The sequence below is a fragment of the Cyanistes caeruleus genome, chromosome 3 (genome assembly GCF_971803275.1).
Source record: "Cyanistes caeruleus chromosome 3, bCyaCae1.hap1.1, whole genome shotgun sequence".
NCBI classification, from domain to species: domain Eukaryota; kingdom Metazoa; phylum Chordata; class Aves; order Passeriformes; family Paridae; genus Cyanistes; species Cyanistes caeruleus.
The window spans coordinates 49,454,876-49,467,913 of NC_141703.1; the positions used below are offsets into that span (position 1 = coordinate 49,454,876).

The 13,038-nt window shown below is 37.4% G+C and overlaps 1 protein-coding gene across 4 annotated transcripts in view; it reads left to right on the forward strand.

Moving 5' to 3' along the window:
• Positions 1 to 13,038, forward strand: part of TBC1D4 (TBC1 domain family member 4) — a 95,252-nt gene that overhangs the window by 54,046 nt on the left and 28,168 nt on the right. For all 4 annotated transcript variants that reach the window (XM_086881055.1, XM_086881054.1, XM_023928159.2 and 1 more), the window contains exons 3-8: positions 562 to 651; positions 3,951 to 4,055; positions 6,606 to 6,738; positions 8,546 to 8,637; positions 9,212 to 9,322; positions 9,965 to 10,084. In XM_086881055.1, coding sequence (XP_086737181.1) covers positions 562 to 651; positions 3,951 to 4,055; positions 6,606 to 6,738; positions 8,546 to 8,637; positions 9,212 to 9,322; positions 9,965 to 10,084 — 651 coding nt within the window. The remainder of the gene's footprint in view (positions 1 to 561; positions 652 to 3,950; positions 4,056 to 6,605; positions 6,739 to 8,545; positions 8,638 to 9,211; positions 9,323 to 9,964; positions 10,085 to 13,038) is intronic.

Sequence of the window (13,038 nt, forward strand, 5' to 3'; positions counted from 1 at the left end):
AATGAAAAGGATTTAGTTGAAAAAGATCTCTGAGATCTATAGAATAAATTCCATGGACTTGAGAAGCAGTTTGGGAAAGCTGAAAGGCAGTTTGCTGCAGAACCTACTCTTTCTCATTTAGAATTAGTGTAAACCACAAAGTATCATCTTAGTTTCTCAGCTAATCTATGGTATAATTTAAAAACCAAGAATTTCTCCCTTTTGTTTTTTTTCAGCTTTTAATTTAGCCACATTGTTTCCTAAAGGTTTTGGTATTGTCTGTCAAACATGTGATCTTTGGACTAAAATAACTCGAAGAATAAAGGTGGGGGAGGGGAAGAAAAGCTGTGTTTTTTCCAAGTCATTTTCGTTATTCAAGTGAGCGTATTGTTCTTGCTGAAATATTCTTACTCAACATAGGCAGAATTACAGCACCCTGGCACACTGGTTCCTGCTGAGTAAGCTGTTGTGCCAAAAGGTACTCTATGTGAACAAGAAAGGGTGAGATTCTGACATTTTTGTTGCTGTAAATGCTATGCCCCTAAGACAGTCATAAATTAGATTTATTTTTCTCCTCCTTAGGTTGGAAGGTTTGAAGTTAACCTCATCAGTCCAGATACCAAATCTGTTGTGTTTGAAAAGAATTTTAAAGATATCTCCTCATGTTCTCAGGTAAGGATTAGTAAGAAACAATATCTAGATCATCAGGAGGAAAAGATTTTATTTGTTCTTCAACTGTGTTGCCTTGCTGGTCTATAGGCAGGAATAAAAAACAAATGTAGATTTATTTTTCCAGAAAAGTCCAGAAGATATGAGTGTGAAATAGCCAGTCTGAGCTGTGTAATAGCAGCAACTTCAATGACTTGTCAGCAAACAAAATATAAAATGTTCTGCTTTGGGAGAGTAGTTGATATGTTTTTGGAAGCAGTTTAATCTCCATTTAGGATGCTCTGAATGTACTGTTTCTGAGCAGTTACTGAAAGCTTTTGGAATGAAAGGAGAACAATTGAATCAACCCTTCAGAAAAACAGCAGTTCACCTGCATCATTTCTTCTGGAGACTATGGCAATAGGTGTACCTAATAGGTGTTCAGTAATGAATAATTATTTATTGTAAAGTTAAATATCAAGGCTAAATGTTCACCTTTCAATCTTGCTCTTGTTCAGCACTAGTTACTACAGATATTTTTTGGTTTGAGGTCTTACTTTATCATCTCTTTTCATTTGCCATACTACATCATCACTTCAGGACTCCTTAAACATGATTATTCTAGTTTGAAGTACACTTTTGGCAATCTCTAAATCTGTATTTCACCCCCAAGTGCATTCATTTTAATGCTAATAACGAGTCTGCTCTTGCATGACTGGGCTACCAGTGCTTATACAAATTAAGAATTAGGAAATACTTGTAACTCAAGTGGAGTCTTGAGCTACCAGCTAAAGGTCCAGGTCCTAAATTGACTCTACATTTTAACTACAATTTGTATTACTTTTGTTTGAGGAAAAAAGCTAATGCAAATACAGAATAGGACCCTATAATCAAACATGGTTGTAATAGCTTTTTAATAAATATCAAAATGGCTCTTCAAGCAGAGGTGTGGAAAGCAAAATTTGCAGATGGCTTGGGTCTTCAGCTTTTTGGGTGTACTGAAGTAACACTTTGGCTTTAGGTACTGGGCTCCTAAGTACATACTTGTACTAACATTACATATATATATATGTATATATGTATGCATACATACACACACACACACATATATATATATATATATACTTATACATACTTATAATAGTCAAACAAAACAGTCCTAAGTGAGGACAACCATTTTTCTGCTGGCTTTAAAGTATGGTGAGCAATAAGATCATGGAAAACCTTCAAGGCCCAGCTTTCCTTTAGGAAAATAACTGTAAATAGTGTCAGGTAATTCTGTGTGCTGGGCTTTGGAGGTGCTTTTCACTTCATTTCTTCACTTTCATTTGGAGCAAAGCTTCTGTTATTTTGCATTCTTGAGTAACTCAAAGAGCAGTCACAATACTTTGGGAGTTTAGTTTGGTTTTTTTGTTTGGTTTTGTTGGTTTTTTTTTTAATGTGAAACAGTTACTTTAAAGAAGTCAAGGATGTTCTGTGTTCAATAGAAATAAAATATTAATTTGTTTTAGATTAAGAATTTGTTGCATAAACCTCATCAGTACTTCCTTTAAGAACATGGTGCTAGCCCCAGGGCTAGCTGTTACAGATTTATAGGGCAGTGATTTATGATGTATTGTGGGACTGTGGCTTAGGAATATTTGTCCTTCCAAGCTTTACAAACAATGAAAAGGAGATGTTATTGCCAGTTTGCATTCTGGATTCTCTTAGTCTGGTCGAATAAAGGTATTTTTTATCCTACAGCTTAAGCATGGTTGAGCTGCTACATTCAAGTAATTATCCACACTCCTTACAATTGTCAAGCAGCAGACATAATTGATGATAAACCTCTGTGTGTGCAGTCTAAACTCAGATATCAAATAGCTGTAGAAGTTTTCTTGTTCAGTTTTCTTGCAGCCTTCCCCTTGAGGGAACCCAGAACAACAAAAAACTTGGCTCTTTTGTCATGACCCCTTAAAGCCACCATCTTAAAGAAATGTGAAGGAAGTACTGTTGATTTAGGAACAGACTGTCCTATTTGTGCTTCAGTAGGGCAAGTGTCACATCTGTCTCCCCCCTCAAATGTTCTCCTGTGGAGACTGAGAAGTCAAGACAGCAGCAGACTTGTTCAGGCACTTGTCAGTAAGGAGGGAACTGGCATCTCACCAAACCACCTTTAATAAATATGTTTTCTTGCAAAACAGAGTTCAACACTTCACTGTTCTGTAGATCAACATGTGTATACGTCTGACCTTTTTAATTTTATGCTTTTGAAGACTTCATGTGTCATGAGAAAATTAAATGAAGATTAGTAGAATGGCGTTCAACTAATGCCATTTGTGTCATCTCAGCAGCCCTCTGCACCTCTCAAGTTTTAAGTGGCACAAATAGGAGTTTCGGAATTTTGTTTTTAAAAACAACAGTGTGTAGTGACAATATGTTCAGTCTGTCACGTACTGCATTTCCAATTTTGTCTAGAGTGTTTTCTGTAGTGACAGGCAAGTTGCTTTGCCTCCTCCTCTCTTTTATGATATAGGTGTTTTCTTTGGAGATGGATCCAAGCAGCCATGTTCTGATTTTTGTTGTATTTGAACTTGGGGGATTAGGCTTTCATTTGGAGAAAATCTACAATTACCATACTCAGATGATAAAAACATTGGCAAAAGCTTTAACAATAGTGAGTCATGTTCCATGAACTGAGACTGGGAATATAGTGCTTCTGAGGAAGCAGCTGTCTTTGATCTTCTCAGTGCCGTTTTTAGCAACACAGCGTTCCCTGTCAAGCTGTTATACTAAGACCTTGAAAAAAAAAGTGTCAGTAGTAATGTGTAGTAACTCTTGAAACTTCTGGTATATAACTCAGCCTCAAAGAATTTATTTCAGAATTTAGTTGGAATTCTGTATGTTGCCACTCATTCCCCCTTTTATTTTTTTGTCTATTTTTTTTTTTTCTGTATAGTCCTAACATGTATTACAGGAAAGCAAGGGTCTGCTGCTGACCTAATACTTGTCCAATCCTGTGTTTTAGCATAGGCTTATAACATCAAATTTTCACTTTGGAGGCAATTCCAAATACAGGCCAGCAGTCTTTAGTTTGCTTCCCTGAAAATCCAGTGTTGCTAATGGAATAAATTCTGGTCCAGATTTATTGCTGCATAACTTTGGTTTTGATTGTATAAAGATCTTGATATAACTTAGATCCAAAAAGCAATTTGAAAAATAATTATACTGCTTATAAAATAGATCATTGGATCATTGGGGTATGCAATTATAGTTATTCAAATATTTCAAAACTAAATCTTTATAAAATAGTCTCCACTAATGCTGTTTTTAAACTCTTTTAGGGTATAAAACATGTTGATCACTTTGGTTTTATTTGCCGGGAATCTGTGGAACCTGGGCTAAGCCAGTATGTTTGCTATGTGTTCCAGTGTGCAAGTGAGTCTCTGGTGAGTATTTATTAATGATCCTAACCATTTAATCAGAGCATTTCCAAGGCATTTCCTGAACAACAGGTGCCTCTGTTACTCTGCTGTGTCAGCTGGGCCTCAGTGGTCACATCTGCTCAGGTGCAAGACATCATAGGTACATATGCAAATTTGCAGTAGGAAATGTGTACATTCTGCTGATACACAGCCACATCCTGCCACTCTGCTGATGCACATATCAGTTACAAATAGATGATTCCAGATGGGTGTGTTCGTGCACACGGACTGTGAGCATATTTGGGCTCAACATCTGATTGGAACTTTTCTAATTCTAACTGTTGAGAGACTTGGTTCCCCATCAAACATGTAAAGACATGTATTGAATCAGTAACAAAGCTGATGATAAAACCCAAACATACCCTTCAGGGTAAGGTTTAAACTCCTGACTGATCCTGCATGTGTCTTAAGCCTACATCTGGCTTTAGCTTTTTCCCTGTAGTCTATTTTATTTCTCAGGAGAAGAAAATACCAGCATCTGATCACAGAAGAAGAAAACCATAGTATTCATGAATGAATACAACTATAAAAAAGTATATTGGACAGTGTATAAAGTATGTATCAATTAACTAAAGTTCCAGATGCCACAGATTTTACTGATAACAGGTAGCTTAATAGTGTGAGCTGAATACAGGAAATAATTTTGACTACTCCATTTTTAACTTTAAAAGACACTTTAAAATAAGTTGTTTCCTGGTCTGAAACGTGTTTGTTTCTGATGGTGCTGGTAACAGTTGCTAACTCATTCTCAGATTAACTTAAAAATCACTTTTCTAGCTAGCTGAAAATGTAATTTATTAATCCATTGACTAGCTTGAAAGTGAATAGTTTTACATCAATAAAACTTCAAACAGCTAACAGCTCTAGATGTACAATGGCAGCTGAGGCTGCATTTTTGTCAGAACAGGAGCTTGCCATGAAATCAACCTTGTCTTTGTACTAACAGAAAATGTTACATCTGACCTATTGATAAATCTGACCATGCATAATTCAGAGGCTTCAGTGATGTCTAAAACCCCCGTGTTTTTATGAACCTCTTTGCTTATTCTAGTACTGATATGTGTGGGTATGCCCACAGTGCAATATGAAACAAATGCTCCTGAGCTACTTGCAGACGCAGTCACTCAGATCCTGGTGGCTGTTTGACTGTGGCAGGGCAGAGCTTTCTGGATTCTCCACTGCCAGGCAGGCTGTGTTGGGAGGCTCATGTATATTTACTCTAAGCCTAGTTACAGTTTGTGCTATAGTTCTTATCATTTATGGAAGTCATAATCCGTACGCTTAGCGCTGTTCTGAGAATCTTGCATTGGAGAGGGATTGTAGCCAACTTAAAAAGCTTACCAGTCCATGTTGCAAGATGAACAGTCACTGTTCAATGTTCTGCTTTATTGCTATAAAGAGAAAGTACCCAGAAATTACTGGTAATGCTTAAAACTGTGAGGTCTAAAGCAAACAAAACAAACCTAGATGTACTGGGACACAAACTAGTTTAAATTTCTACTTTCAGGTTCCTTTTCTACTTTCTTTTTCCCCCCCAGGTGACAGACCCTTAAAAAAGTATATATGTTTTTAATGTTAAACTGCATGATGTGGTCTCAAATATTTCAGCTTTCTTCTTTCTGCTTAAGAAACAAAGTAACAAGCAGAGTGAGGAACTGATTCTGAAGAAGAACACTGATTTCATTCCTAAAATTTTTTCAAGCTGCTGTCTCCCTCTTTCCTTGCTGATGCTGAGACTGAGCAAACAGCTTTTAATAAGCATTGTATTCCCCTGAAATACAGAGAGGGGAACACCAAGTGCTTTGTATGCAGGTCTGGGAGCATATTTGAAGGATTGTGGAGAAATGCTGTGAACTCAACCTTTCTTAGATACAAGCTGAGCTTTTCTAGTGCTGGTGTGTGGGAACATAGCACTGCTGTGTTTGTGGCAGCAGCAGAGGAAAGATAGGGCAGACTGCAGGGCAGGCCAGCAGTATTTAAGGATATGTAGTGATTGTAAGGAAGCTGGCTGGCAGTCTGGTGTCCAGGAGAAAAGTGAACTGCTGTGGGAAGCACCTGTCTGGCAGCAGGGATGGGTCTGTGGGGGTTGGTGCTAAAATGGTTTAGTGCTGGGGGGACAGGTTAAGAGGGAACATGTGCAGTTTACAGGAGAGACTAAATAAAAAGCTAAAGAAATTAATGCTTTTTATTTAGCCAGCGTATATTCAAGCCAAAAATTCTCACTTGCAGCTTCTTAAAATAGTGGGTGCTTTCCCAGTAAGCTTGAGTAGCTGCAGTTAGACATCAAAATTACATTGTCTGGCAGAACCTAAAGATGGTGATCACCTACAAAAAAGGCAGAAAGCTGTGAATTCAACTTTGATCTCTTTAGACAACAGCAAATGGGTTTGTATGGTTTTGTCTTTTTTTTTTTTTAATTGTAAAACACCTGTCTGAGATGTGATTTATAAATCTAATTTTTGTGTATATGGCTTGTATTTTTTTTATATACTCTTTTCCCTCCTTCCCATATAGGTTGATGAGGTAATGCTGACCCTGAAGCAAGCCTTCAGCACTGCTGCAGCCCTGCAAAATGCCAAGACACAGATTAAACTGTGTGAGGCCTGCCCTATGCATTCATTGCACAAACTTTGTGAAAGAATTGAAGGTAACAGCTGAGTTTATCTTCTAATTGTGGTTTGCTGATTTTTCTAGAGGAATAACTTAGTGTAAGAGCAGAGGGAAAAGTATCCCAGTATGCAATTCTTACTGTCATTTTGTATTCTCTGTATTTATGTGGCATGTTACCAGTAATGATACTGCAACAGAATATAGTGTAGCTTCTGTTATAAATACACACTCCTGCATCATCATAACTTTCTTAAGCAGAGCAGCAAAACCCACCAGTTGACCTTCCATTTGTTTGGTTTTTTTTTCCCCTCAAGTTGCATGCTTTCAAAATTACTCATAAAAAGACAGTCATGATCAAAAAGGATCTTTCTTTTCTGTGTGTTCCTTCTTTCCTGTGTGGGATTATTTTTTCCTTTGTGTTTATCCCTTCACACACTTCAAAATCTAGTTATATTATGGGAAAATAAATTATTAAGTTAGGAGATTAATATCCAGTAAAGAAAATTAAAGCAACTGCCTGCCTTCAGATATAAATAAACAAAGTTTTGTAGTGTCTCTGGGAGTGAAGTTTACCAGAATACATGCAAAAAGTCTTACAAGATAGAATTTTTTAAAAAAAAATTGGGACCCTCTTTTTGTAGTCACTCTGCTATGTGTCCTTGCAAGGTATTGTGAGCAAAAAAAACAAAGCAAGTATGTTACAAAAAGCAAATAGTCTTGTATTTTCTGGTGTGGTTGTGGTGGTGCTCGATATTTACGGTTCTCCCATTCATAGAAAGTCACTGTTGCCACTTGCTTCCCTCTGGTGGATGAAAAGCCAAGTGTAAAATCTTAATGAGGTGAAATTTTGCTAGGCTGTGACTTATAGTGTCTGGGTTTAACAGCAGGTATTCAAAGTGGCAAAGCTAAGCTGGGAGAGTTTTCTGTAAATTATAAATGATAGAGGCTGCTGTGTAAGGCAGTGTAAGTAACTTGAAAAGTACCCGGTATCAAAATCAGATCTCTCTTGGAGCAACAACTAGAGTACTGCAGTAGTAGGTTCATAAACTTTCTACTTTGTGACTGAAAAACTTATTTTGGAGTCCCTTTTTTTTTTTTTTTTAATCCATCTGCTCTGAGTCTAGAAGTTTAACAAAATCAAACCTAAAGCTGCATGATTTTGAAAAAAAAATAAATATTTGTTCTGATGGCAATTTTGTATGAATGATATCTACCTTAGAAAGAAAAAAAATTTTCATCTAGTTTGAGGGGTTTGGTTTGTTTTCACTCACATTTTTTGTAGCTTCCTAGAATTACCTTTGTGACAAAATATGCAGTTTATTGAGTATCAGAAATTCTTTTGTTTATTCTTACAGTTTTTATGCTGTTCTTGCTTTTAAAAGTGTCTTCAGTTCTCTAAATAACCTCTACCCTGTCCTTTCCCTGGGAAGAAAGGCATCTAAATTTTTCAGTTAAAAGCATCTGAAAACTTCCAAGTATCCTATGTATTGATTATCTCTCTTGTTATAACCCTGATCTGTTCTGTTCCTCCTCCTCTCCCACAGAGTTGGCAGGCTTCCAGCTGTAAGTGATCTCTTGGCATTAGAGCAGAAGCCATTGGTGGGGTAGGGAGCACATTTTACACAGGAGCCAGCCCCTGAGCTGCTGCTGGTTATATTTTTGCTGCTAAAGAAAGGTTTTAGCAAAACCTCAATTATTTTGTATCACGTGTACATTGGATATACAACTGTCATACATTTAACTTGTATAAACTCAAATGCAGGTTTATATCTTCTACTGTCATTTTGCCCAAAAGTGTTTTGAGACATCATTTGAGAATCTTTAATGATCCATTCTTTTCCTAGGACTCTATCCTCCAAGAGCCAAACTTGTAATTCAGAGACATCTGTCATCGCTAACTGACAATGAGCAGGCAGATATTTTTGAACGTGTTCAGGTAATACCTTAGAAGCTGTTCTTCCTAATTTGAAAAAGACCCTGATAAAATGGACTAGATATTTTTGCTTTTGATTTGTTTCGTTTGTTGCGTAGTTGATCTACAATTTACAATTTTTCCACCAAAAATCATACTGAAATAACATGCTCCAACTTAACCTCAAGTGTGATGGAAGGGTTTTGGCACAATATTCTTGTGTAAGCCAATGTACTCCAGTGGATGAAGTATGATTTAGTCTTCCAAAAGCTGTGCTCCTCTCTGGATTCCTGAAGAGTAGGGTGGCTTGGTTTTCTAATGCCACTTAGAAGGCTGTAGAGTAACAGACAACCTTAGAAAACAAAATGTATGGGTGTAAGGCTCTCTTTTCTCTACAGCCTGCAACATTTTTTAGTTTTTATTCTATCTTGCTCGAGAGTGTGAAGGCAGACAGACAGAACTGCAATTTGACATAATAACAGTGCATTCTGGCGTTTGGTGTATCAGTATATTAATTTCAAGGAATACCTATGTAGGAAGGAAAAAATAAGCAAATCATGACTTGAAGACAAGCTGCTTTCTTTGCTGTTACTGACAGAAAATGAAGCCTGACAATGACCAGGAAGAAAATGAACTTGTGATCTTACACCTCCGTCAGCTCTGCGAGACTAAGCAGAAAACGCACATCCACATTGGTGAAGCACCATCGGTAAAGCTTTGTTTTGTATGATTCCTCTCCCCCTTCCCAGCCTATTAAAATGCTGTTTGAATTTCTTGTAGGACCACTGCTACATTTCTTTAGGAGTACCTGAAGCTGGGTAATATAATTAAGAAAACACTGTACAGGAAAAGAAACCTTATTTCATTTATAGCAGCTTGCCTGGGTTTTATAAGTTGAGGGGACACGACAGGAAGAAAGACAACCAATTAATTTTATGTCTGTATTTCCTTATAGTGTGAGGATAACTCTTCTTTTTCTTTCCCCTTTGATCTCCATGCCCAAGCAATAATACCTAGGAAGAACAGGAATGAAGAAGGCATTGGTTTTAGTTTAAACTATGAACTTATCTTGCAAAGGAAGTGGGCAACAATATTGTTAAATTGGCATATTTTACAATACAGTCTTTGGGATGGAATGTGCCTTTAACTGTGGGTTTGTTTGTGAGACTGTTTCTGGTTTTCGTTTGGGGTTTTCTTTTGGAAGGAGGGTAGGGTGTTTGTGGTGTATTTTTTAATAAGGCCAAGGGTATTTTGTTATGTAACCTGGTCAGCTCTAGTCTTTGGAAATAGTCTTCACAATTAAAAAAAAAAAAATGCCAAAGCTGAATAGTGTCCTTGCTCATTTCAACAGGTCATTTCTAACAGTGCGATTCCAGAAGGCACCACCAGTGGTGGCCGGTTTAAACTTGACATTCTGAAAAACAAGGCAAAGAAATCCTTGACTAGCTCTCTGGAAAATATTTTCTCAAGGGTGAGTTTAACAACTCATTTTCATCAGCTGTCCCAGATATCCTTGACAGTAAAGACCTAGCAGTTTTTTTCCTTTTTTTTTGTCCTCAGTCTGATAAATGCTTAATGAAGCAATATCTCTGTTGTGAAATCTGAGAGTTACAGCTGGGTTGATTGTGACTTAACTGTAGGAGAAGGTTTCCTGTAAGGCCACACATATTGAGGGGAAAAAAGACAAATTTCTGAATAATGAACATTTATGGTAGGTGGCAAGTGAGCTAGCTGAGTGAGTATGAGCTAGTTGGATGCATTGCTTTGGAATAAAATTCAATCAGGATGGTTGCATGATCCCATAAGGAGACATGTTATTGGTTTTGCAAAGTGTGAATAAATGTGCCAGCATATACGGGAAATCTCTCTATTCTGAGAAGTAATACCTTCCAGCTCATAGCTGCAATTGCTCATATTAGGCACTAAGAATCTTTAGAAACTAGTAACAGAGTTCCTTTTGCAGGGGAAAAAAAAGCAATAGTTTTAAAAAGTGAGTTGATCTTCATTTTAATATTCCTAGCCAGATATGATATGAAATTGAGAATGATCACTGCAACTCTCTTACATTATGTAGTCTTTTGGTAAAAAAGTCAGAATGGCAAGATTTGCTTAGTGTCCTCTGCTCAGAAGGGTGAGTCAGAGAAGAGGCATATAGAGAAATATCTGAAGAAGGCTGTGTGCCTGGGATCCAGTGTGTCATTACAGAGGAAATGTGATGAGCTGAGTACGGGATAATTTGGACCAGTGACATTAATTAATGTTCCTTCTGCTAGTAACTTCAAAAGCACTAAGTTGCACTTGTCCTGCAGCTTACATGATTATGTCATAAAGTAACCTACAAATGTAGGATGCCCTGGATGTTCCTTATAATGCAAACAAAATACTCTTAGCCAGAGAGAATCCTTAGAACTTACAGGTAGGTGTGAATTTGATCTAGCATTGAAACTAGTGTTAAACTCTCCTGGTCAAATTTGGCCTTTCTTGTGTAGCAGATTTTACAAACTAGGGACTTGGTCTGAATGTGGAGAGAGAGAAAGAGGGAGTGACTGTATGTAAAAGAGAGCTAAAGAGTGATGGCAATGAGAAGATCTGGGTAATTTCAGTGTTTGGAATATCATCAAATGGTGATAGGTACAGTTGTGCCTTTGATGTGTCTGGTTTCTTTTCCACATCTAAGGGACATGTGATTGGCAAGTGATCTATCTCTAGTGGTGGGTCACTGGCCCTGCAGTTGCTGTGAAAGAAGTCATTGCTGAAGTAAAGCTTTTACAGCCATGTGGGCACTCCAGTCATGTCATGGAGAAGTCATTTGAATGAAATACACTGCTTAAGTTGAAAAATCTCTGAAGGGAAATTTCTTATAAATAGATGTTAGGGGTTTTTTGGTATAGTAAGTTTCTTCTCACCAGGGCCACTGAGACATTCTGCATATTATATATAACATAAGGCTCTACCATAGCCCATGATTGAGTTCAAGAGAAGGGGACACCTGAATCTGAATCAGGCTATTTCAAGTTCGCTGTTTATGAGGCGGGTTTGTGATTGTGAGATTGTGGTCATCTTTACCCTGACAGTACAAGAGATCAGGAACAGCAGCATGTTGCATGCTATGTGTATCATGAGTCATGATACACATAGGGGTTCATCCTTGCAGATCCACCTAAAGGTTGCTCAATGCAAGACCAAGAAAAATTACTACTGAGTGCAGCTCAACCACTAATTATCTGTTTAAAAGCAGGTACATACAAGTGTCTCTGTGAAGGTGTGCTGTGCATACATGTGATGCACAATGACTTTTTCAGTAGTTCTTGCTCTTCATCAGACTACTACTACAAGCCTAACAGATCATGGTCAATTCTTAAAGGTACTTAACCACTAAACACCTATTGGTATGGTGGGTTTTCCCCTCCTCTGCCAGGTGCAGATGGTATAGAAATAGAGCTAATTACTCATAAGTTGCCATCTTTATTTAAAAGTACATTTAGTAAGAGAGACCAAGAAAGAGCTTAAATTAGTTTTCTTTTGTTTTTTTAAAGTGGCATTCAGCATCTTTTTATAGATAGTTTTTTATAGATATCTTTTTTATAAAAAGTTTTAAAATAAAAGTTAGAAGCCAGTATAAGTTGGGGGGAGTCTTAGCCTCAATCTTAGGAAAGTTAGAAAGAAAGAACCAGCATCTAAGAACACTTTAAGTGGATGGTTTCTTAGCTAGGTAAATAGCACCAAGTGACATTTTAAACCACTCACTACTTGCCTTAGGAAACATGTTGGTTTCTGTGACCTGGCTTCACACAGTCCCAGAGGAATGTCACTTCTTCACTTGTTTGTTTTGCTGGACTGATCTTATTTTTATGAGGTTTGAACCAAAAACAGGCGTCCTAATGAGGTACCTCAGAGAAATAAATATAACCTTTCTTTGACCTCTTGAATGGATTTCATCCAATCCATGCTGTGCTAACCTCTTCTGTTGTTGTTCTTTCTTAACCAAAAAGTCCTTCTTACAATGCCAAAAGTATGAATTTTCAAAGGTAGTGAGAAACTTCCAACTTAATCTTTGCTCTTGTTTTTTTGGGAGATTCAGTGAAGAGATGCTCCAGGCAGAGTATTTATTGCTAATGCGCTTAAGTGGGATAATACACTTAAAGGGCACTCTAAGTCTTGAAAATAACTCTTACTAGGAAAAAGTAGGCTAAATAAATTATGATGATGTTGACAAAACTTCCCCTGGAGTTGCAAGCATACCAAGAGGAGCTCTATCTATAGTTTTCCTAAAACCTAGGCTATTTTTGTCCTGATAAAGTACTGAAAGCAACTTGCTTCAGCAGTCAGAAGTGTCCGACAGCAAACATCACCAGGGAGTTAACATTAGGTGTGAAAGGTAGTCAAGTGTTGTGGATCTATTGCCTTTTCCTGTGAAACTAAAGG